Here is a 26407-nt window from a genome sequence, read left to right as displayed (position 1 = left end):
CCAGGGCACCCAAGCCGGTGCTGTGTGACACCCTCGAGGTGTGGGGGGGTGGTGGGAGGGGGTTCAGGATGAGGGGGACACACATATACCTGTGGCCCATTCAAACTGATGTACGGCGGAAACCATCACAGTACTGTCAAGTAATTATCCTCCAATTAAAATAAATAAACTAAAAAAAAACACTAAATTTGGACAGACTCAAAGTGAAAGGTGTGGGTGGGATGTTAGATGTAGGGAATAAATTCTAAAATCTAGAGACACATCCTAGCAGCAGTTCTATGTCAGAAGTGTCAGATGATCATGGTTCCTTCAACCCCAACGTCCTACATCCCGAGAAATCTGGTAAGCAAATTAAAGTCATGCTTTCCCCAGTGTTTACCCATGTATTTTTTTTTCTTCTACACATTGCAAGGCAGGATAGGAACTTTAATGGGAGGTAGAGGACGTAGGCACAGACAGTCAACCCCACAATCGTATCACTAGAACACTGTGAAGGAAGAGCTCCCAAATCATCAACCGGCTCTGATGAACCATTTACATGACAGGGTGTGTCAGGAGGGGAGATGCCAAAGTGACCAAGCGGGACACCTTGGTGAGAAGATTACTCCAGGATGTGCCCTTGTCAGACAAGTACACCCCTGAGTCTGGCCTCGTCATTGGTCCAGAGATGGTGTGAAATGACGAGGTCGTGGTTCATCTCTTCCACCTGCGTCAGCATCATCTTAATCTCCTCATCATATGAAGATTTGTTCAGGCTGGGAAAATACAAATAGAGAAGCTATGTTGACTCGATACATGACTGCTGCCCTCTCTACACCCCGATGGCTAGTTCCCCTTCACTCTTTGCTGGGACAGTTGTGCAAAGGATGCACAAAATCCTTCCTAGAGACTAGGAAAGTGAGAAAGAAGGGTGTGAAGCATTTGTCCCTCCCCTGCAGGTCACCAGGGTCTTGGTACACAGAAGGCACTCAAATGGTCATTCTATGGAAGTCAGCTGCACACACTCTAAATGCAAACATGATGTTCCTCGAACTTGTGGATGCCAGAGGGGAAGGATGGAGGAAAGGGATAGTTGGGGAGTTTGGGATGGACATGGACACATGGCTGTATTTAAAATGGAGAACCAACAAGGGCCTATGGTAGAGCACAGGGAACCCTGCTCAATGTTATGCGGCAGCCTGGATGGGAGGGGGTTTGGGGGAGACTGGGTACATGCGTATGTGTGACTGAGTCCCTTTGCTGTCCACCTGAAACTCACGCTTGTTAATCGGCTATACCCCAATACAAAATACAAAGTTTAAAAGAAAAAAAAAAAAGACATGATGTTCCAAACAATATTGACTGCTGCTCTTCAAGAAATGTACTTCTGTGTCAAGACGCTGCTCTCTCCTTGATGGAAACCCTCCTGGCTGTGAGCTGTGGTTGCACTTTTTTGGGCAAATTAAGTAGGAGATGGTGTTTTTAGTAAAGGAGTCATTCTTGCCTGGGGGTGATTCTGCTTATCAGGGGACATTTGACAACACCAGGAGCCTTTTAAAAAAAATTTCACAGGATAGATATGATGGGCATTCTTTTTAAAAGTTAATTAAAATTTTATTGAGATATACCTAACATACAACGTTATGTAAGGTTAAGGTTGCAACACATTGGTTTGATATGTTTATATACTGCAAATTGATTACCATCAGAGCGTTAGCTAACATCTCTACCAGATCACACAATCTCTCTCTTTTGGTGGTGAGAACAATTAAAATCTTGTCTCAGCATTTTGGGTTTTTTTTTTTTCTTGGTGGTTGAGGCTCATGCGGCTTGCAGGATCTCAGTTCCCTGACCAAGGATTGAAGCCGGGCCACGGCAATGAAAGCACAGAAGCCTAATCACCAGACCACCACGGAAGTGCCCAAAGCTTGTATTTCTGGTCATCATGTCTCAAAGGAGGTGCCCCAGGGAACGGAATGAGTGGGTCGAGACCAGAGACGCTTGACCAACATCCTGCGATGCACAGGACAGCCACCCCCAGCAAAGAAGTCTCCAGCCCAAATGTCAATGGTGCAAAGACTGCACAAACCTACGGTGGTCCCACCTCCCTCGGGGGTCACTCACCACCAAGGGAACAGCAAGCACTCACCCGAGCACTTGCAGGCTGCACTCCAGACTGACCAAGGCTTCACACAGCACCGCCGCCCCATCATAGTCCAGGCTGATCCATTCCAGGTTCACGCAAGCCAGCGATTTGCAGGCGGTGAGAGCCGAGGCCAGGTCCTCACAAGAGGCAGAGCTGAGCTCGCAGGTATCCAGCCTGCACAGGGGGACACACCGGCGTAAGGTGGGCTGGCATCCCCACCACCTGGAGGTGCCAAGGCCGCGCCTCTGAGAAGAGACGTTGCAGACTGGGCAAATGGGTCTCACCTGGGGCACACAGCGTGTCTGCAGACATCGGACGCATGCGAGGAGTCCTGCTAGCCTCCCGTGGGTGGAGGGAGGCCAGAGTTAAACCTCCCTCAATGCACAGGACAGCTCACTTCCCCACCCCAGCAAGAAACCACCCAGTCCTAGGGCTTCCCTGGTAGCTCAGTGGTGAAGAATACGCCTGCCAATGCAGGAGACGTGGGTTCAATCCCTGGTCCAGGAAGATCCCACATGCCACGGAGCAACCAAGTCCGTGAGCCACAACTACTGAGCCTGTGCTATCAAGCCCAGAATCCAGAACTACTGATGCCTGTGTGCCCTGGAGCCTGTGCTCCACAAGAGAAGCCACTGCAATGAGAAGCCCGAACACTGCAGCTAGCAAGTGGGACCTGCTCACCCCCACTGGCCGCAGTCAGAGAAAGCCCATGCACAGCAATGAAGACCCAGAGCAGCCAAATAAACAAATAAAATTATATATATTAAAATGAAACCACTAAGTCCCGCATGTCAGCCCATGGCAAGCTGGAGCAAACCCTGGTTTCATGACTGGCATTTTACTTAACAGATTGTTTCAGAAACACTTGCATCCCGTTCATCCCTGTCATTCTCCATCTTTTCTTCTTCTTGAAATAGGTAAGCTTTCCCACCATCCATGGACACTCACCCAAGGTTCTCTAATTTACACTTAGGATGCTTCAAAGCTTTACATAACTCTTTGGCACCAGCATCGTATATCTTATTGTTCCCTAGTTTCAGGGTTTTTAGTTTTTCACTGTGGATAAGAACAGTAGCGATGTCCACACAGCAAACAGAAGTGAAGCAGCAATTCATCAACCTGGAGGGAAAAAAAATACAAATGTATCTGATCCTGAGGTCCAATCTGTAATGGCTTCACTTATGTTCACTTATTCCTGTAAAGGAAGAAATACTCAAGTGTTCCTGAGATGATGATGATGGTGACGATGATGATCATAGAGATGACAGAGATGATGATGGTAAAGATAATGATGATAAAGATGATGATGATGGAGATGATGCCAGAGACGACGATGAGATGATGGAGATGATGATGATAAAGAAGACGATGGTGATAGAGATGACACAATGCAGTTCCTCCACTTCCTTCCCTCTGCCCAACCCTGGGCTCCCGGCATTCTCCTTCCTGCCCAGTCTCTCCCCTCAGGGACCTCTGCTCTTGCTGGTACTAATGCTCTTTATCCAAGGATCTGCTGAGTTACCCCCTTACTTCCTTCAAGTCTTTGTATACACAGCATGTTTTGGGATGGACTTCACTGAATATTTCACATAATTTGATATCCCCTCTGTGTCTCCTGTCTCCAAGCTCATGGCTCCTCACAGTATTGTGCCCCATTCACACAGTATGCAAGTGTGTATACAGAACATACAGGCACACATATGTACATATATGTACACATATGTGTAAATCTGTGCAAATCTGATAAACATGTATTTGTGTATGCAAGCATGTGGACACATGTATAGGTACATTTATACACACATACATGTCTGCTATGTACACATATGGAATACGTATAGAGTGTGTATATGTGTGTCTACGTTCTCAAGCAGGAATGATTTTTGCTTCCTGCCCCCTGGGGGCACTAGGACATGCCTGGGGATGTTTTTTTGGTTAGCTACCACCATCCTACAGGGCGTTGGACAGTCGTCCTCCACAGGAAAAGCAATCTAAGCCAAAATGTCAATAGCTGACATGCTGTTGTGTCTGAGTCTTTGTGTCCCCATGGACTGCAGCACACCAAGCTTCCCTGTCCTTCACTATCTCCCAGAGTGTGCTCAAATTCTTGACATGTACACACTACTATACATGAAACAGGTAACTAATAAAGACGCACCATGCAGCACAGGGAACCTCTCAGAGCTCTATGGCACCTGGGTGGGAGGGAAATCCAAAAGTGGGGATACATGTGCACGCATAGCTGACTCACTCTGCGTACAGTGGGAACAAACACAGCATTGTAAAGCAAATATACTGTAATGAACATTTTTTAAAAAACAGATGAATGGTTAAAGAAGTTGTGGTACATATATACAATGGACTATTACTCGGCCATAAAAAGGAATGAATTTGAGTCCATTGTAATTAGGTGGATGAACCTAGAGCCTGATACACAGAGTAAAGTAAGTCAGAAAGAGAAAAACGAGGATCACATAATACATGCATATTTCTGGAATCTAGAAAAAATAGCACTGACAAGCCTATTTACACAGAAGAAATGGAGAAGCAGATGGAGAATGGCCTGGTGGACACAGTGGGGGAAGGAGACGGTGGTAGGGCGATTGACAAAGAATCCCTGACATATATACACTACCATTTACAAAATGGGCTTTTCTGGTGGCTCAGATGGGAAAGAATCTGCCTGCAATGCGGGAGGCCTGGGTTCAATCACTAGGTTGGGAAGATCCCCTGGAGGAGGACATGGCAACCCACTCCAATATTCTTGCCCGGAGAAACCCCATGGACAGAGAAGCCTGGCGGGCTACAGTCCATGGAATTGCAAAGAGTTGAACATGACTGAGCAATAAGCAAGCACAACATGTATAAATCAGACAGCTAGTGGGAAGCTGCTGGATATAGCGCAAGGAGCTCAACCTAGCGGTCTGTGATGACTGAAGGGGGTGGGATGAGGGGAGGAGGCTAAAGAGCAAGGAGATTATATATAAGTTATGACTTATTCACATTGATGTATAGCAGAGACCACCACAATACTTTAAAGCAATTATCCCGCAATTTAAAAAAAACTTGAAGAGGTAGAGTAAAAAAAAAACAAAAACACATCTGTCAGCCTGGAAGCCCCAGAAGTATCAGGTAGGGTAACCATTGAGCCTTGCTTTTTTTTTTTTTTTTTTTTAAAGAAGACATCATGCTCTTCCTCTCTTCCTGTTCCTTTCCCGGGCTGCCAAGAGCCAAAAATCAAAATCAAATACTGACATTCAAACAAACCCCAGCCAGGCATACCATAACTCCTGTAGGTTGCAGCTCGGGTGCTTCACTGATTCACACACAGTTATCACTCCCTCATCTTTCAGGACGTTTGACCCCAGGTCGAGAAAAGTCAGGGATCTGTTGCACAGAAGGACTTGGGAGAGGTAGTCACAGGCTGCAGAGGTGAAGCAACAATGTGACAATCTGCAAAGACACACACATCACCCATCAACCTAAGCAAGTTCTATGTTCTCCTTCAGTCGCTCAGTCATGTCCTACTCTTTGCAACTCAGTGGACTGTAGCCCTTCAGGTTCCTCTGTCCATGGGATTTCCCAGGCAAGAATAATGGATTGGGTTGACATTTCCCTCTCCAGGGGTTCTTCCTGACCCAGGGACGGAAACTGAGTCTCCTGCATTGGCAGGCGGATTCTTCACTACTGCGCCACCTGGGAGGCCCACATAAGCTTGATGGGGTAATCTTTTCATGAAACTACATGTAAAAACTTTCTTGTACTCTGTGGTCACTTAGAAAAATAAGACTATTAAAATGTGGAGCAGAGGTGACTTCCCCGAGGGTACAGTGAATAGGAATCCACCTGCCAATGCAGGGGACATGGGTTCGATCCCTGGTCCGGGAAGATCCCACATGCCTCGGAGCAATGAAGCCTGTGAGCCACAACTACTGAGCCTGTGCCCTAGAGCCTGTGTTTGCAACAAGACAAGCCACTGCTCACTGTAACTAGAGAAAGCCTGTGTGCAGCCGTGAAGACCCAGCGTGACCAAAAATAAATTTTAAAAAAAGTTAACATGTGTAGCAAGGGTAGAAACACAGAAGGATGTGGACGACAGGGTCCCAAACTGGGGGACAGAATCTCGGGATCCCAGCTCCAAGTCAGAGTACCGCCAGCTACATGACCTTGGACTAAATCTGTGCTCTGTGACACAGCATGTTCATTATTTATAATAGATAGATGACATCCTATTTCACATGTTCCCTTTGAAGAATGTTATTTTTTTTTAAATATGTGGTTATGAATTCTTGTCTACTCACTGTTGGGAATTTAAAAAATAAAGGGAAGCATAGAAGTTGCAACCAGGTAGATCAAGGCTGAATATGAAGAAAAAAAAAAAGACTAAATAGGTCCCATGTGTATGTAGCTGGTTTAGCTGACACTTCACGAAGAATTCCAGACTTTCAGCAACGGCACATGAGCCAGATACCTGGAATTCCAACAGGAGATGGTCAAGTGGCAGGTAGCAGGTGGAAAGGGGCAGAAACCCACCCATGTGGGCAGGCGCTGCCCAGCCCACATGACCCCGCAGCCCCCGCCCCCACCTCCCATCACCTGCCCGGCCGCTTCAGGGCATCTCAGGATGGCACCTCTGGCAGGAGGAATGGAAAGGTCTTCGATTAGCAAATGCCACTCGCTTGTGGTGGGTTTTCCCTTTCAGTTCTTTTATTTTTTGAGATCAGACAATAGACAGCTACTTAATATTTTGCTCAGCCAGTAAAGAATCTGCCTGCAATGTAGGAGACACAGGTTCAATCCCTGGGCTGGGAAGCTTCCCTGGAGAAGAGAATGGCAACCCACTCCAGTATTCTTGCCTGGAGAATCCCATGGACAGAGGAGCCTAGTGGGCTACAGTCCATAGGGTTGCAGAGAGTCGGACATGACTGAGCAAATAACACTTCACTTCGGTGAAATAAGCTTTCTCCAATACTTAAAGAAAATGTAAGGTTTTACAGACAGAGAAAGTGATATATCGTATGATATCCCTTATGGGGAATCTAAAAAGAAATGATACAAATGAACTTATGTACAAAACAGAAAGAGATTCACAGACTTAGCGAATGAACTATGGTCAGGTTGGAAGGGATAATTAGGGAGTTTGGGACAAACATGTACACACTGCTGTATTTAAAATGGATAACCAACAAGGACCCACTGTAGAGCACGGGGAACTCTGCTCCACGTTATATGGCAGCCTGGATGGGAGGGGGGTGTGGGGGGAGAACGGATACATGTATATGTATGGCTGAGTCCCTTTGCCATCCACCCGAAACTATCAGATCATTGTTAATCAGCAATAATCCAATACAAAATAAAAAGTTTAAAAAAAAGAAAATGTAAGACTTTAACAGTCACTTAATACAATCTCCAAATTTTCCATGACTCTATAATTATGCCTTCCCTAAATATCTCCACTTTCTGCCATTTTAAGTTATACTGAATTAATACCTTGCATCAAAAATTTTTGGACTTTCTAAGGTTTGTTATTAATAGACTTTTCATATGTTTTTTGATTTATTAGCCAATTGACTTTGCAAAAAACTTAATGCTTTCTATTATACTATAAATTTGCCCATTTTGTAGAATTCTGACCTGGTGGAATATATTTTTAAAATCTGCGCATTTGTTTAAAATGGTATTAAACATTTAAATACTAAAAATATTAACTATTTGGGGAAAAAAAAGGTTGAACATTACAGGGATGGAGTAAGGGCTGTAAGAGAATTTTTGTGCTATTTTTACAACTTTGTTCCAAGCCTAAAACTAGTTCAAAATGAAAAATATAGAAATAGGTTGAACATTTTTTTCCTTTTAAAGTTCCTAGTCACTTTCTTGCATCTTCAGTAGTCTTTCATTTTTAAGGAATAAAGATTCAAATTTAAAAACAAAAAAAAAGTTAAATGATGTATTTTAAAGAACTCTTAGATAAACATATCCCACTTAAATTACCAGTTATTGAATACACTTTAATTCCATTTACTGAATAATATCAGGCAAGATTTAATAGACAAGTCCTTTCCTCTTCCAATATGTACTTTCTTTTGTGCCTCTAAATATTTATTGGTCTAATCGTTATAGTTCAGAGTTTTCCCTTATTTTTTTAATAGTTTGGTTTTAATGTTTAAAGTTCCCAGAACTTATTTTAGTACTGACCTTTTTATAATCTAAAAAAATCATCTCAGTAATAATATTCTAGCCTTCTGCTATTGTAAATGCCACTTTGTGTGTGCATGTAATCCTTATGTCTATAGACACATACAGACCTGTGTACACACACACACACACAAGCTTTGTTTCTAGACTACCTATTCACTTCCATGCACTTGGGCAAGCTTGCTCCTGTCCCCCACTTTAAGGCATTCTTTTGAAGTTAACACTAAGTTTCTCCTGTGGCATCCCTACCCCCCCACCCCCCCACCCCCCGCCACCTGGGTAAATAGACAACCCTTTCTATTGCCACCGACAAAGAATCAGTTTGCTTTATAGAAACTCCAGGAAGAAAGAGGTGGGGACACTGGGGGTGAGGGGGAGGCCCAGTGATAACCGAGGGCATGTGAAGCTCCACACCTGCATGTAACGAAATGAATCCCCCCCAGGCTCCCAGTATACCTACAGAAGCACCAACCGTCTTTATGATAACCAAGGCCCCAAGCTGGATGCTAAGAGCTCGTCTTGCGTCTCTAGAATTCAACAATTCAACCTCAGGCGCCCCTGTGGGACAAGCCCACTTTGCTGGACCACAGTGTGGGGGGCGGTCCGCGTGCCGTGTCCCCCAGGCTCCCCTCCCTGACACCGACTCACAGCAGCGCCTCCAGGGCACAGTCTGGGCTCTTCAAGGCCTCACACAGCACCCGCACCCCATCGTCCTTCAGGGCGTTCTCTGACATGGAGAGAAGCTTCAGCTTCTTGTTGTGGACGAGAACAGAGGCGATGTCTTTGCAGGCTTTACCCGTGATGTCACACTTCCCCAGCCTGCGGGAGAGACGGGTGGTGGGGGTCAGCCGGGATGTTTACAGGGTGTCTGTGCAACTGGCCCTGAACCTCATCAGGGCATCTAATCCAGCACCTGCCAATTCCAGACTTTTTAAAAAGCAGAGGTAATCATGCGATTCTCCACAAGAATTCCTGTTGCTTTCCACTCAAATTAGAAATGCTTTCAAATTGTAGTACTGGAGAAGACTCTGGAGAGTCCCTTGGACAGCAAGAAGATCAAACCAGTCAGTCCTAAAGGAAATCAACCCTGAATATTCATTGGAAGGCCTGATGCTGAAGCTGAAGCTCTAATACTTTGGCCACTTGATGCAAAAAGCTGACTCATTGGAAAAGACCTTGATGCTGGGAAAGATGGAAGGCAGGAGGAGAAGGGGATGACAGAGGATGAGATGGTTGGATGGCATCACCGACTCGATGGACATGAGTTTGAGCAAGCTCTGGGAGATAGTGAAGGACAGGGAAGCCTGGTGTTCTGCAGTTCATGGGGTCGCAATGAGTCGGACTCAAGTTAGCAACTGAACAACAACAAAGCAAGCCTGTGTGTTCAAACAAATCTTATGCATGGACCCTTCCTCTCCCTCCTGATGAATCTTGACAGGTGAAATTAACCAAGTACACATGATCCGTCAGTCATATTACTGGTGGAGAAAAGAGTATGTCTTCTTGGTGGGTTTAACAAGTTGTTTTTGTTTATTGCTATTTCTACTATTTCCCTTTGTTCTTCCTGCTGAAAAACAGACTGAGTCTGTTTAGAAATACCCCAATGAGGCTAAAGGCATCCCAGATAATTTTCAAGAGAAAGCAGTGATTTGTGGGAAATTACTTTCCCTCTATCCTCAATGGTATTATCTGCCAGATTCCAAGATGACATTTGTGATCATCCATAACCTTTCTCATTTTCTCATTTCTCTGTGACTGTCTTCAAGGAAAAAGAAACTGGAGTTATGGCTTTGGTAGGGTTGGTTGAGAGGAGAGTCAAGGAGAATCAGATAAGGCATCTGTGAGGTCACCCAAGTGAGCACAAAAGAAAAGATGGGACAGACCTTCTGAGAGGAAGGTTTGTGCTTAAGAACCCATCCATCCTCATCTTATTAGGAGGTCTGCTGATACGGAGATGGACGTGGGAAAACATGTGAGAGACAACGACAGGAAAGGAGATAGGTGTGTTGGATCTGCCGAGTTCACACAGGGAAAAATCTACATCATGGAGGAAAACCCCAAGACTTACATGAGTTCTTCTATGTTGCACATTGGGTGTTTCAGTGCCTCGCACAGCTTCCTGGCATCCATATGGGAGAGGCTGCTGCCATAGAGGTTCAGGTATTTCAAATGAGGGTTATGAAGAATGGCCTTAAAGAATTCTAGGCTATTTGCCAGATTCGAAGCAAAGTTACACCTACAAAAGACGAAGAGATACAGTAGCTCATGCAATGAAGTCCAAAGCAAGATACCTCTTACATAATTCTTCCTACTTTTTATGCTTAGGCTCCTAATTTTTTTTTTAATATCCAGTTTGTTGTTGTTCAGTCACTAAGTCATGTCCAACCTTTTGCAACCCCTTGGCATGCAGCACGCCAGGCTCCCCTGTCCTTTACTATCTCCCAGAGTTTGCTCAAATTCATGTCCATTGAGTAAGTGATGCTATCTAACCATCTCATCCTCTGCTGCCCTCTTCTCCTTTTGTCTTCAATCTTTCCCCGCTTCAGAATTTTTTCCAACAATTTGGCTCTTCTGGTGTGTGTGTGTGAGTTAAGTCACTTCAGTGTCTGACCCTGCGACTCCATGGACTATAGCCCACCAGGCTCCTCTGTCCATGGGATTCTCCAGGCAAGAATACTGCAGTGGGTTGCCATGACCTTCCTGACTCAGGGATTGAACCCATGTCTCTTATGTCTCCTGCACTGGCAGTCAGGTTCTTTACCAGTCGCGCCATCTGGGAAGCTGTCTTCTGGTTATTCCCGCCTATGAATTCTCTCTGGGATCTTCAGACATCAGGTGCTCAGAGGTCTCCTGTTTCTGCCTAGTCCCTCCGCTTCTGCATCCCACCACAGATATTATAAGGAAACCAGATTTAGCCCATGTTAAATTCTAAGCACCATATTTGTGTCTCTTTGCTCTCCTACATCTGGCAATACCTCCCATGTCCAAACAAGATTGTCTTCCGCAAGGAAAGGATCATTTCAATCTAAAATTTTTAAAGGGTTTTTTTTTAAGGAGACAATTTTTTCAAGTTTTCTTTAAAAAAAAAATAAAACAAACTAAAAGGAGATGGTATATGTCCTGGTTAGAGAACCAGGCTCCTAACGTAGAGAAAACTGGATTCAAATATTTGCTTTTCTCCTGGATAGTCTGAAGTTTGGGTAAATTAACTTAATAGTGGAGGTTCATCACAAAACAAATAGATCATGATGGTTCAGAAATTACCATTTATTGCACCCACCGATAGAGGAATGGATAAAGATGTGTTACATTCCATATACACAATGGAATGTTACTCAACCATTACAAAGAAATGAAGTAATGCCACTTGTAGCAACATGGATGGACCTAAGCAATGTCATACTGAGTGAAGTACGTCAGAGGATGAGAAATATCGTATGACATCCCTTATATGAGGAATCTAAAAAGAAATGATACAAATGAACTTACTTACAAAACAGAGAGTCACAGACTTAAGAGAATGGACTTATGGTTGCCAGGGGGGAAGGGATAGTTAGGGACTTTGGGATGGACAGGTACACACTGCTATACTTAAAATGGATAACCACCAAGGACCTAGTACGGAGCACAGGGAACTCTGTTCAGTGTCATGTGGGAGCCTGGGGGGCAGGGGGCCTGGGGGGGAATGGATATGTGCATCTGTACGGCTGAGTCCCTTTGCTGTCCACCTAAAACCAACTCAACATTGTTAATCGGCTCTACCCCAATACAAAATAAAAAGTTCTTTAAAAAAAAAAACTCTAGGTATGATGACAACTCATTTCTGTGTACACTGTGAAGAGGAACTGTTTTCCTCATTTTGGAACCCCAGGATCCTTGGAAGGACATGCACATTTTCATTCATACCTTCACTCAGGTGGTCTCAGATACCTGGTCTCCTCCTTTACAGAGTCATCTGCCCCGTTTAAAATCAACAACCAATCTCTCAATTATAAGACCACTAGTCCTTGTTTTTCAATAAACTAGTATATACTGGAGAAGACTCTTGAGAGTCCAAGAAGATCAAACCTGTCAGTCCTAAAGGAAATCAACCCTGAATATTCATTGGAAGGACTGATGCTGAAACTGACGCTCCAATACTTTGGCCACCTGATGCGAAGAGCCGACTCATTGGAAAAGACCTTGATGCTGGGAAAGATGGAAGGCAGGAGAAGGGGACAACAGAGGATGAGATGGATGGGGATGGATGGCATCACCAACTGGATGGACATGAGTTTGAGCAAACTCTTGGAGATAGTGAAGGACAGGGGAGCCTGGCATGCTGCAGTCCGTGGGGTCTCAAAGAGTTGGACATGACTTTGTGGCTGAACAACAACCACTGAACTAATGTATGAGCAAGTCAGTCCCCTAGTTTATTTCTGACAGAGCTTCCAGAAGAAATAAAACAACAACACTGCGACAAGGTCCATTTTTTACTATCCACGCAGGATCTAGAGCAATTCATTTATGAGCCCGTTTCTTTCTGTGAAATGAATAAACCACGTCCAGAATGCAAGGATCCATACATTCACTCGACCTCAGTTTAAAGAGCGCCTGGAAAGCTCTGCATTTTGCTGGCTGCTGGAGACATCAGGGTAAACAAGAGAGAGATCTTTTCTCTTCATGGCAAATTAGTCAGAGAAACACTCTGTCTCAAGACCACCCCCAGCTGTGGTGGTCTTGGTATATAGGTTTTGGTATATAGCAAGAAGCCACACTTAAGCTGAAGGAGGAGTTAAATTTAGCTTGAAAGTGATAGCTTGCAGGGTTGAAGACAACAGGATGGCCTAAGGCAAACCAAGTTACTCAAAAGTGTCAGAGAAGGCCATCATCAAAAAATCTGAAAACTATCAATGCTGGAGAGGCTGTGGAGAGAAGGGAGTCCTCCTACACTGCTGGTGGGAATGTAAATTGGTAACAGCCACAAGGAGAACAGAAGGGAGATTTTAGGTTTTAACCTAAAAGTAGAGCTACCATATGATCCAGCAATTCCACTCCTGGAAAACCATAATTTGAAAAGGCACACGTACCCCAATGTTCATAGCACTATTCACAACAGCCGAGACATGAAAGGAAGCTAAATGTCCATCGACAGATGAATAGTTAAGAAGACATGGTCCATATATACAATGGAATACTACTCAGCCATAAAAAGAATGAAATCATGCCTTTGCAGCAACATGGATGGGCCTAGAGATGATCACACCCAGTGAAGTCATTCAGACAAAGACAAATACCATATGACATCACTCATATGTGGAATCTTAAAAAAAAAAAAGATACAAAGAAACTTATTAGCAAAACAGAAACAGGCTCACAGACTTCAAGAACAAAACTTATGGTTGCCAAAGGGGAAAGGTCAGGGGAAGGAATAAATTAGGAGTTTGAGATTAACACATACACACTCCTGTATATAAAACAGATCACCAACAAGGACCTACTATGCAGCACAGGGAACTCTCCTCGGTACTGTACGATGATCTGTATGGGAAAAGAATCTGAAAAAGGGTGGACACATGCATGTGCGCCTGTGTGCTAAGTTGCTTCAGTCCTGTCCAACTCTCTGTGGCCCCGTGGACTATAGCCCGCCAGGCTCCTCGGTCCATGTGATTCTCCATGGAATACTGGGGTGGGTTGCCATGCCCTCCTCAAGGGATCTTCCCAACTCAGGGATGGAACCTGAGTCTCTTATGTCTCCTGCACTGGAACACAGGTTCTTTACCACTAGCACCACCTGGGAAGCCAAGATACAGGTATATGCATGCATGTATGTATGTGTGTGTGTGTGTGTGTATATATATATATATTTAACTAATTTTGCTATGCACCTGAAACTAACACAACATTGTGAATCAACTACAGCTCAATATAATATAAAAGTTAAATTTAAAAAATTACACAGAAAAAAGTACATTTCGGTACATGAAGGCAGTCTCTCCATTAGAGAAGCATCTCCTCTCCCTGACTTCTTAGCTGTCATAAAAAGCACTCTTTCTACCACAGAAAGAAAAGCATCAGAGAATTACTGGGACCTTCTCTATGCTTCTGGTATTTGTTTTGTAAAAAGGTCATGACGAAATTGTTGTAAGGGTTACAAGACAGAGGAGACGGTGCATATAAAGCAACCAGCTCAGGGCCTAAGAATTGTTCTATACACACTACCCATTCCGTGCTATTCTTACTGTTTTTCTCTTTTATGAACGTGAGGCTCTCTCACCCCCTGTCCTCAGCACCTTCCTCCACCTTTTCCTGGGAAACAGCTATTCTCGATCCCTCAGCATCCAAGCAAACATCACCAACTACCCGGACTATCCGCTCTTGGGCTCGCCAAGCAAGCTTTACGTCACAGTTAAAACATCTGTGACAGAGGAACTGAAATGCCTCAGCACAAACACATCGCTAGACCAAAACACACAGCTGTGTCACCCAGAGGTAACACCAAGTTCCCCGAAATGCCAATTCTGCTTCTGACACAAAACAAGAATTCTCTGGGCTTCCCAGGTGGCTCAGTGGTAAAGAACCTGCCTGCTAATGCAGGAGACGCAGGTTCAATCCTTGGGTTGCAAAGATCCCCCGAAGGAGGGCACGGCAACCCACTCCTGTATTCTTGCCTGGAGAATCCCATGGACAGAGGAGCCTGGAGGGCTACAGTCCACGGGCTCGCAAAGAGTCTGACACAACTGAGCGACTAAACAGCAACAACAACGATATTTTTCCAAGTCAGCATGAACTCCACAGCTAATCGTCTGCACACAAGTGAGCTGATGCCGTGGGAAGGAAGGTCTGGTTCTAGGGCCACTCACAGCAGAAAAAAAGAAAATCTGTCCTTTCTCATCCAGCCTCTGTAACCTGGCAACCCAGCTTCTTGGGCACATTCAGTCTTCACGTCTCCCTGTTTGCCCAGTTTGTGTCTCACTCAGGGAAACGTCTTAAATCAAGGAAAGCGCTCAGAATTTGCTTTCGACACATGGGATTGTAGCTCGGGTTTTTTAAAGAAACCAGAGTGGGGAAAAATGACACCCTGCTATTGACTTAAGAACAGGTGAAGACCCGACTTACACGAACTTGCGGAGTTTACAGACAGGTTGAGACAGCGTCCTGCAGAGAACAGCCAGAGAGGGCTCGTCGAACTGACAGTTCTCCAGATTTAGCATCTCGAAGTCCTCGCTGGCGGTGAATGCTGAGCACAGATCCCGCCAGAGGGCGAGCTTCTCGATGGCACTGTGGGAAGACAAATACCATGATTCTCCCGTGTCTCCACTCAACCCACTCCTTAAACCGCTAAAAATAGGGCTTCCATCCCTGATGGCTCAGTGGTAAAGAATCCACCTGCCAATGCAAGAGACAAAGGTTCGATCCCAGATCTGGGAAGATCACGTGCCTTGGGGCAACTAAGCCTGTGCACCATGACTACTAAGTCTGTGCTCCTGAGCCCACATGCTCTAGAGCCTGTGCTCTGCAACAAGAGAAGCCACCACAATGGGAAGCCCGCACACTGCAACTGGAAAGGAGCCCCTGCTTACTACAACAAGAGAAAGCCTGCAGGCAGCAAACAAGGACCCAGCAAGGCCAAAATAAATTAATTTTTTTATAAAGCCAAAAACAGAGTTGCCATACAATCCAGCAATCTCACTCCTGGGCATACATCTGGAAAAAACCAGATATATTCAAAAGGATATACACACTCTTAAGTTCTCTGCAGCACTGTTTACAATAACCAAGACATGGAAGCAACCAAAATGTTCATCAACAGATGAATGGATAAAGATGTAGTGTATATACATACACACAGACACACACAATGGAATATTACTAAGCCATTAAAAAGACTGAAATAATGCCATTTGCAGCAACATAGATAGACCTGGAGATTATCAAAGTAAGTGAAGTAAGTCAGGCAAGAGGAAGGCAAACATCATGGGATATTGCTTGTATGCAGAATCTAAAATAAAAATAATACCAATGAACTTAATTACAAAACAGAAACAGACTCACAGACTTCAAAAACAAACTTACTGCTACCAAAGAGGAAAGGTAGGAGGAGAGATAAATAAGGAATTTGGGATTGACATGTATACACTACTATATATGTTTGTTTCATTTATCTTTTTGATTCCACATATAAGTGAAATTGTACAGTATTTATCTTTCTCTGATTTATTTCACTAAGCATAATATCCTGCAGATCCATCCATGCCATCATAATTGGCAAGATATCGATTTTTATGGCTGAGTAATATTCTATCTACATTGCATCTTTTTACATTTATTTTTTAAGTAAAAGATAACTGCATTACAGAATTTAGTTGTTTTCTGTCAAACCTCAACATGAATCAGCCATAGGTATACATATGTCCCCTCCCTCTTGAACCTCCCTCCCATCTCCCTCCCCATCTCACCCCTCTAGGCTGGTACAGAGACCCTGTTTGAGTTCCCTGAGACCTACAGCAAATTCACAAACGGGCTAGCTATTTTACTTATGGTAATATAAGTTTCCATGTAACTCTCTCCATACATCTCACCTTCTGCTCCCCATCCCCGTGTCCATAAATCTGTTCTCTATTGTCTGTTTCTCCATTGTTGTTCTGCAAATAAATTCTTTGGTACCATCTTTCTAGATTCCATATATATGCATTAGTATACATATGTATATATATCAGATCTTCTTTATCCATTCATCTGTCAATGGACACCTAGGTTTTTTCCATACCTTAATAAGGCTGCTACAAACATTAGGGTAGATACAAAAGTCCTCATTATGGGCAAAATAATCTGTAACTATGTATGATGACAGATGTTAACTGGTCCTCAGTTGGTAAAGAATCTGTCTGCAATGCGGGAGACCTGGATTCAATCCATGGGTCAGGAAGATCCCCTGGAGAAGAGAATAGCAACCCACCCCAGTATTTTTGCTTGGAAAATTCCATGGGCCAGAGGAACCTGGCAGGCTGCAGTCCATGGGTCACAATGAATGGGAAACAAATGAGCAACTAACATTTCCACTTTTCATGTATGGTGAAAGATATTAACTAGACTTACTGTGGTAACCATTTCACAGTATATACAAATATTGCAAATTATGCTGTACACCTGAATCCAATATAATTGTTGTATGTCAATTATACATTTTTTTTGGCCATGTCACCCAGCATATCGGATCTTAGTTCCCCAATCAGGAATCAAACCCATGTCCCCTGCAGTGGAAGCATGGAGTCTTAACCACTAGACCACTAGGGAAGTCCCTCAATTATACATTAATTTTTTTTAATGACAGTGAAAGAGGGTATGTGTTTGAGAGCTAAAGTGTGAGCTGGGAGCCTGAGCCTGATGAAAGAATGCAAGTTAAAATCAGCCCAGGGATGCAAGGATTCTTCAACATTCACAAATCAATCAATGTGATATACCACATTAACAAATTGAAAGATAAAAACCATATGATTATCTCAATAGATGCAGAGAAAGCCTTTGACAAAATACAACATCCATTTATGATAAAAACCCTCCAGAAATCTGTCATAGAAGGAACATACTTCAACATAATAAAAGCCATATATGATAAACCCACAGCAAACATTATCCTCAATGGTGAAAAATTGAAAGCATTTCCCCTAAAGTCAGAAACAAGACAAGGGTGCCCACTCTCATCACTACTATCAACATAGTTTTGGAAGTTTTAGCCACAGCAATCAGAGAAAAAAAATAAATAAAAGGAATCCAAATTGGAAAAGAAGAAAAACTCTCACTGTTTGCAGATGACATGATCCTCTACATAGAAAACCCTAAAGACTCCACCAGAAAATTACTAGAGCTAATCAGTGAATATAGTAAAGTTGCAGAATATAAAATTAGCATACAGAAATCCCTTGCATTCCGATACACTAACAATGAGAAACCAGAAAGAGAAATTAAGGAGACAATTCCTTTCACCATTGTAACAAAAAGAACAAAATACTTAGGAATAAATCTACTTAAAGAAACAAAAGATCTATATATAGAAAACTATAAAACATTGATGAAAGACATCAAAGAGGACACAAATAGATGGAAAAATATACCATGTTCTTGGATCAGAAGAATCAATATAGTGAAAATGAGTATACCACTCAAAGCAATTGATAGATTCAATGCAATCCCTATCAAGCTACCAATGGTATTTTTCAGAGAACTAGAATAAATAATTTCATAATTTGTATGGAAATACAAAAAACTTTGAATAGCCAAAGCAATCTTGAGAAAGAAGAATGGAACTGGAGGAATCAACCTGCCTGACTTCAGACTATACTGCAAAGCTACAGTCATCAAGACAGTATGGTACTGGCACAAAGACAGAAATATAAATCAATGGAACAAAATAGAAAGCCCAGAGATATATCCACGCACCTATGGACACCTTATCTTTGACAAAGGAGACAAGAATATACAATGGAGAGAAGACAATCTCTTTAACAAGTGGTGCTGGGAAAATTGGTCAACCATGTGTGAAAGAATGAAACTAGAACACTTTCTAACACCATACACAAAAATAAACTCAAAATGGATTAAAGATCTAAATGTAAGACCAGAAACTATAAAACTCCCAGAGGAAAACACAGGCAAAAGCCTCTCTGACATAAATCACAGCAGGATCCTCTATGACCCACCTCCCAGAATATTGAAAATAAAAGCAAAAATAAACAAATGGGACCTAATTAAGCTTAAAAACTTTTGCATAATGAAGGACATGATAAGCAAGGTGAAAAGACAGCCTTCAGAATGGGAAAAAATAATAGCAAATGAAACAACTGACAAAGAATTAATCTCAAAAACATACAAGCAGCTCTTGCAGCTCAGTTCCAGAAAAATAAATGACCCAATCTAAAATTGGGCCAAAGAACTAAACAGACATTTCTCCAAAGAAGACATATAGATGGCTAACAAACACATGAAAAGATGCTCAACATCACTCATTATCAGAGAAATGCAAATCAGAACCACAATGAGGTACCATCTCACGCTGGTCAGAATGGCTGCTATCCAAAAGTCTACAAACAATAAATGCTGGAGAGGGTGTGGAGAAAAGGGGACCCTCTTACACTGTTGGTGGGAATGCAAACTAGTACAGCCACTATGGAGAACAGTGTGGAGATTCCTTTAAAAACTGGAATTAGAACTGCCATATGACCCAGCAATCCCACTCCTGGGCATACACACCAAGGAAACCAGAATTGAAAGAGACACGTATACCCCAATGTTCATCGCAGCACTGTTTACAATAGCCAGGACATGGAAGCAACCTAGATGTCCATCAGCAGACAAATGGATAAGAAAGCTGTGGTACATATAGACAATGGAATATTACTCAGCCATTAAAAAGAATGTATTTGAATCAGTTCTAATGAGGTGGATGAAACTGAAGCCTATTATACAGAGTGAAGTAAGTCAGAAAGAGAAACGTGAATACAGTACACTAACACATATATATGGAATTTAGAAAGATGGCAATGATGACCCTATATGCAAGAGAGCAAAAGAGACACAGATGTAAGGAACAAACTTTTGGATTCTGTGGGAGAAGGCGAGGGTGGGATGATTTGAGAAAATAGCACTGAAACATGTATATTACCATATGTGAAATAGACCACCAGTCCAGGTTCGATGCATGAGACAGGGTGCTCAGGGCCAGTGCACTCGGATGACCCTGAGGGATGGGATGAGGAGGGAGGTGGTAGGGAGGGTCAGGATGGGGGGCACATGGCTGATTCATGTCAATGTATGGCAAAACCACTACAATATTGTAAAGTAATTAGCCTCCATTTAAAATAAATAAATTTATTTTTAAAAAATAAATAAAATCAGCAAAGAGAAAAGACACATAAGCAAAATCTGGAGGAAATCAGGCACAATCTTCTAAGTGTGCCTTCCCAGTGGAATTATCAGGATATGCTAAAATGCTATGGAGGTGTGTTGGGGTTGGGGGGGAAGCATTGTTCTGGCAACAATAAAAACTGCTTACCATTCAACCTGACATTGGCCCTATGAAGTAAGATGCTGACCCTTGTTTATACAGATGGAAAAACTGAAGACTCACAGTTCATGGTCACAACACTAGCAAATAGCAGTGCAAGGACTCAAACCAGTGTCTCTTTGACTACAAAAGTCACGTTTTTTTAAGTACAAAAGTACAATGGTTTATGAAATACCCACTGGGGGCTGGAAAGAAAGTGAAAAGTGAGGGTTAGTTGCTCAGTTGTGTCTGACTCTTTGCAACCCCATGAACTGTAGCCCACCAGGCTCCTCTGTCCATTGAATTTCCCAGGCCAGAATACTGGAGTGGGTAGCCATTCCCTTCTCCAGGGGATCTTCCCAACCCATGGATCAAACCCGGGTATTCTGCCCTACGGGTGGATTCTTTACCATCTGAGCTACCAGGGAAGCCCATCTGGGACTGGCACAAATATGGCATGTAGGAGAGAGGGAATTAATACATGGACTTACTTTGAGATGTATCCTGACTCATCTGGGAAGACATGTTCCATACACAGGTGAAATTTCTGCAGACTATGGCAATGTCTCAGACAGGCTGCACATATTATCAGCTCCTCTTTGGTACCAATATAAATGTCAATGTCTTTGAAGAAATTCACCACTTGGGCTACAAATTCTGGGTCCTGGGTCTCAAACAAACAATTGAACAATGCCTGGAAACTCATCATGACATTATTGGGGTCATACTGACTTAAAGTGTCAAGGCTCTGCGTTATTTCCTGCTTTATCTCTTTGGACAGTGGAAAACCAAAGGATGTCTCCAGCCTGTGGGTCATCCTTTCAGTTGAGAACACAAACAGGAATACCGCTGTCCAGGACAAGTGGGAGTAGTGTTCGCCCACAGCCCTGGTGATGAGCTGGGTCACATTTCCAATGACCGAGTGAGGTGGGTCCTTGGGTCGTTTGAACATGTAGAACATGGCGGCGCAAAATTCTTGGATACAGGTATGGATGAAGGCAAGGCAGTCACCAGTCCTGTGAAGAAGTTTCATATCTAACCACATCGAGGTGTCCGATTCGGACACCCCGTTCCTCCTGAGGTCCCCGGGGCAAAACAGGAACGTGCGAGTCCACATACCCTCAGCAGCCAAGGTACACAGGCTTTTCAGACAGGCTCTTCTCTGCTTCAACGGACAGGTCTCACTTCCTGATTTGAACACTTTCGTGAAGAAAGACACGTACAAAGCAGTGATGGTTTCAGAGTCCAACTCCAGGTCTTCTCCCTTCTCCAGCTGACACTTCAAGCCGGTACAGACTAGCCAACAGAGAAAGGGGCTCTGGCACAAGATGAAGAGTGAGCTCCTCTCCCTCACAAAACGGAAGGCTCTCGAGGATGCATCCTTCTCCCGGAAGTAATGGGAGAAATACAGCTTCCTTTGGCGCTCAGAGAACCCCAAGAGAAAGATGCATTTCATGTGCTTCAACAAGGAGTAGTTTTTCCTCACCCCCATCTTGCTGAGTGCGAGGAGCAGAGAGCATTCTGGGAGCATCCGTTTCTGCAGCAGGCTCCGCAGGACAACCTGCATGGAATGTGGCTGCTCCCAGTCTTCACAGAGGTCGGTGTTGCAATCCAAGTCAAACTTCAGTTCCTCCACGCCATCCAAGATAAAGAGGATTCTCTCTGGCTGGGAAAAGACGTCTTCAATGGGCTCCGAAGACTCAGGCCAGTCCCTGGAGAGCAGCTCCACCAGGCTCATGTCCGTCACACCATTCATTTCACGGCCCGTGAGGAAGAAGACAAACGAGAACCTGTCCCTCCATAGGTTTCCCTTGGCCCACTCCAGCATCACTTTTCTCAGAAAGGTTGTTTTTCCAATCCCTTCAGGACCGTGCAAGATCACAGTGGGTGAGAACTCTCCAGGCTTGAGGGTGGCAAGGTAGGCAGCATTCAGTTGTTCATACTCACTCTTTGTGGTCTCTTTGTAGAAATCTTCAGGAACCAGAAGGCAGGGCTCCTTCTCCCACAGGACTTGGAATTTCTGCTTCATGTGGCTTCTATATGGGTTTATCTTCTCTGAATTAACAGGGACAGAAGACAATTTTTTAAAAATACACCCCATATTTGGTACTGAGAACAAACCCTATGGATTTACTCAAACACATGTGCAAAGACTGATGTATGCCCATGGGGGAGGGACCAGGCTCATAAACTTTGGGGGTTTTTTCTTATTTATTTTTATTGAAGTATAGTTGACGTACAATGTTGTTAATTCCTATTGTACAGCAAACTGATTCAGTTATACTTATATAGCCATCCTTTTTTAATATTCTTTTCCATTATGGCTTATAGGATTTTTTTAATTGGAGGGTAATTACTCCATAATGTTGCGTTATTTTCTGCTGTACAACAATGTGAATTAGTTCTATGTATACATATATCCCCTCCTCTTGAGCCTCCCTCCCACGCCTCCCATCCCACCACTCTAGGTCATCACAGAGCACCACGCTGAGCTCCTTGTGCTACACAGCAGCTTACCACTAGCTATCTGTTTTATACATGGTAGTGTGTACATGTCAGTACTCCTCTTTCAATTCATCCCACCCTCTCCTTCTCCCAACGTGTCCTAAGAACCTAGGAATAAAACTATCATATGACCCAGAAATCCCACCGCTGGGCATAGACCTAGAGAAAAACATAATCCCAAAAAAAAAAAAAAATCTACCCCAGATTTTACACAGAATATGGACACCTGGGGATTACACTTCAAACTAGGAGAACACTATCTGCCCAGTCAAGAATTCATAAGCACTGCTATTTATTTAGGGATTCCATGATGGCTCAGCAGCAAAGAACCCACCTGCCAATGCAGAAGACATGGGTTCAATCCCTGGGTCAGAAAGATCCTCTGGAGAAGGAAATGGCAACCCACTCCAGTATTCTTGCCTGGGGAATTCCATGGACAGAGGAGCCTGGTAGGCTATGGTCCATGGGGTCACTAAGAGTCAGACACAACTGAACATGCATGCATGTATAAAACAGACAACCGGCAAGGACCTTCTGCATAGCACAGGAAACTTTACTCATTATTTTGTAATAACTTATAAGGGAAAAGAATGTGAAATATATATACCTTACATAATTTATGTACTATATAATATTTATGTATATCATGCATTATAATACATAATACATAAATTATATGTCAGGACGATCCCCTGGAGGAAGAAATGGCAACCCACTCCGGTTTTCTTGGCTGGGAAATCCCATGGACAGAGGAGCCTGAAGGGCTACAGTCTATGGGGTTGCAAAGAGTCGGACACAACTTAGCCATGAAACAACAAATTATTACTAATATATTTAATGTATAATATAAATTATATATTATATCACTTGGCTATACTTCTGAAACTAACACAACATTGTAACATTATAAATCAACAATAATTCCTTTTAAGAAATCATAATAAAGCCATGAAAACAGATAAAAGAGAATCTTGAGAGCAGAAGAACAAAATATAAAGAAATATTGGAAGAGTTTCCATGTTCGTGAATTCCAATTTAAGATCAAACACTCACTCAAAAATAAATTTAAATATATGTGTATATATATATATATATATATAAAAAGAGAAAAAAATTAATGGGTGATTTATCTGGTATTTTGTCACTTTGTTTGCCAGGATTTACGACTCAACTGTTTTTATTCTCTGAGGGAAAGAAAATGGCATACTCGTCCAGAGGAGGATGTAAAGCCCTTCAGTGAGTCAAAAATAACTGGTCCTGAGTCAGTTGTGTCCCTTTTGGAAACGTCATCTAACATGAGGGGACACTGTTAGGTCTGCATTTTTCTCATTTGCAAACCTCAGAGTCATGGTAAAAATAAAACGACATCACACATGAAAAGTATTTCCTGTGGGGGCAGGGGTATCTGCTCTCTATTTCCTCATCTTAGGATTCTGCTAGTTTCTTGTGCCAGTCTGGTGAAAAATATGTGACCCGTATGAAAGAATATAAAAAAGAGTGGACACGTGTACATGTATAATTGAGTCACTTTGCTATAAGCAGACACTAACACAACATTGCAGGTCAACCCTACTCCAATAAAAAAAAAATATTTAATCAAAAAAAGGGTGGAGAGGGTGGAACAAATGGAGAGAGTAGCATGAAAACATATACACTACCAGGTATAAAATAGGTAGCCAATGAGAATTTGCTGTGTGATGCAGGGAACTCAAACTTGGGGTGTGACAACCTAGAGGGGTGGGATGAGGTGGGAGGTGGGAGGGAGGCTTAAGAGGAAGGGGACATGTGTATACCTATGGCTGATGCATGTTGATACATGGCAGAAACCAACACAGTTCTGTCAAGCAATCATCCTTCAATTTAAAAAAATAATTAAAAAAATATTTTAAGAAAAAGGGGGAGGGTGGGTCAGAAGCATCATGGAATTCCATCTCAGCAGTCCTGGTGACACAGACACTAAGCCCCAGGCGCTCAGTCGTGTCCGACTCTTTGCAACCCCATGAACTGTAGCCCGCCAGGCTCCTCTGTCCAGGGGATTCTCCAGGCAAGAATACTGGAGTGGGTTGCCGTTTCCTTCTCCAGGGGATCTTCTAAACTAGCAGTGACTCAGCTTGGAACAGAAAAATGAGGAGAAGACACTTAGATTAATGGTCTGAGGACATTATTCAACCACTCTGGCCCATCAATGACCAGAGTTGGCTTGCAATTCTACTAATTTCCAAGGGTCCTACTGACCCCTACCACATTCTCAACAGATGGAGGCATGGCTGCTAACTCAGTAACGATGCAACCTTCGTTAGAAACTCCCAGTAAACCAGCCACCCCGGTGGGTCCCAGCCCCCCATCCCTTCCAGGACACTTACGTCGGATCTCGTTCTGAGCCTTCTTCCAGAGATCAGCCCGACTTATCTGAAGAAACAGACTCAGGGTCACGTCCCAGGCCAGTTTTCCCGGGTAATGCTTGCTCAACAGCTTTGACACATTTTCTCGTGAAGCCTTCTTTAGCTCGGTCCACGGGATGGGCTTGAGTTTGAATTTCAGAGGTTCTTGCTTGAGGAGCTCCTTAAATTTCCAGAACTCTTCCTTTTTGAGCTCCTCCAGGTACCACAACAGGCCAAAGTCAGAAAAAAAATATTCGGCCATCTCGTCATGGGATTGCGGAGCTGGACTTCTCCAGCCGTGGGGAAAGGGGGAAATTCTCAAAAAGAAGCAATAGGTGATATGATACCTGGGAAGAAGGGTGTCATGATGAAGTTAAAACTCAACAGATGTGGATATTGTATCATGCATTTCTTGTTTAAAATCTATCTTCCCAGCTTCACTTGGTGGGGAAGTACCCCATCCTTTCTCAACATTCCAAAACCACGTATATGAATTCAGTGCTAGCAACTGAAAATGTGGCTGATACTAAACCAAGTTCCCTGGACTGCAAGGAGACCAAACCCGTCAGTCCTAAAGGAAATCAACCCTGAATATTCACTGGAAGGACTGATGCTGAAGTTCCAATACTTTGGCCACCTGACACAAACAGCCAACTCATTGTAAAAGACCTTGATGCTGGGAAAGATTGAGGGCAGGAGGAAAAGGGGGTGACAGAGGATGAGATGGTTGGATGGCATCACCGACTCAAGGGACATGAATTAGAGCAAACTCTGGGAGATAGTGAAGGACAGGGAAGCCTAGTGTGCTGCAGTCCATGGGAGGGAAGATTGTTGTATGGCAGAAGCCACAAACATTGTAAAGTAATTATCCTCAAATTAAAAATAGAAATAAGAATACAAATGGAAGTCTGTGATGCTTTGTTAGCATTGTTTGTTTCATGTAGGCAAGGGTCAGCCTAAAGATGTGTTGTTAAAGTAAAAATCGGAACTACCTGGGTGGGGGGTGGGGGGGCGGGGAACAGGTAAACACCAGCAAAAAAGAAGTTGAGAAACATGGAGATTTAAAGAGGGAAAGTGCTGGATACACAACCTCTCTGTGAATTTAAATGCTTTTCATTTTAGTTCATCCTTGCCAAAACAAAGCGGGGGAGACCTGGCCATTTCTGGTACCCCTCCCTC

General features: G+C 43.3%; 1 protein-coding gene across 2 annotated transcripts; it reads right to left on the bottom strand.

Moving 5' to 3' along the window:
* Positions 1-414: 414 nt before the first annotated feature.
* NLRP9 (NLR family pyrin domain containing 9) lies at positions 415-25490 on the bottom strand. 2 transcript variants are annotated; one of them, XM_043437223.1, is made up of 11 exons: positions 25211-25490; positions 20834-22397; positions 15419-15580; positions 13643-13649; positions 11296-11318; positions 10389-10526; positions 8969-9139; positions 5408-5578; positions 3074-3244; positions 2129-2299; positions 523-755 (listed from the first exon to the last, which is right to left on the bottom strand). In XM_043437223.1, the coding sequence occupies exons 1-11, from the start codon at positions 25488-25490 to the stop codon at positions 623-625; spliced, it is 2991 nt and encodes a 996-aa protein (XP_043293158.1). In that variant the 3' UTR covers positions 523-622. The 2 variants fall into 2 exon arrangements, with proteins under 2 accessions (XP_043293157.1, XP_043293158.1); XM_043437222.1 differs by lacking the exons at positions 11296-11318; positions 13643-13649 and having other exon boundaries at positions 415-755; positions 10389-10556.
* Positions 25491-26407: the final 917 nt, after the last annotated feature.

The sequence above is a fragment of the Cervus canadensis genome, chromosome 18 (assembly GCF_019320065.1).
Source record: "Cervus canadensis isolate Bull #8, Minnesota chromosome 18, ASM1932006v1, whole genome shotgun sequence".
NCBI lineage: Eukaryota > Metazoa > Chordata > Mammalia > Artiodactyla > Cervidae > Cervus > Cervus canadensis.
This window is presented reverse-complemented; position numbering and strand designations above follow the sequence as displayed.

What these genes read in the sequence shown, in the direction of transcription:
- NLRP9 (XM_043437222.1), bottom strand. Translation starts at nt 25,490, where the DNA reads ATGGCCGAATATTTTTTTTCTGACTTTGGCCTGTTGTGGTACCTGGAG. An exon ending in TGTGCCCTGGAGGCGCTGCT is followed by an intron (nt 5,579 to 8,968) that starts GTGAGTCGGTGT and finishes GTGTCTTTGCAG; the next exon opens with ATTGTCACATTGTTGCTTCA. An exon ending in TGCAGCCTGCAAGTGCTCGG is followed by an intron (nt 756 to 2,128) that starts GTGAGTGCTTGC and finishes GTATTTTCCCAG; the next exon opens with CCTGAACAAATCTTCATATG.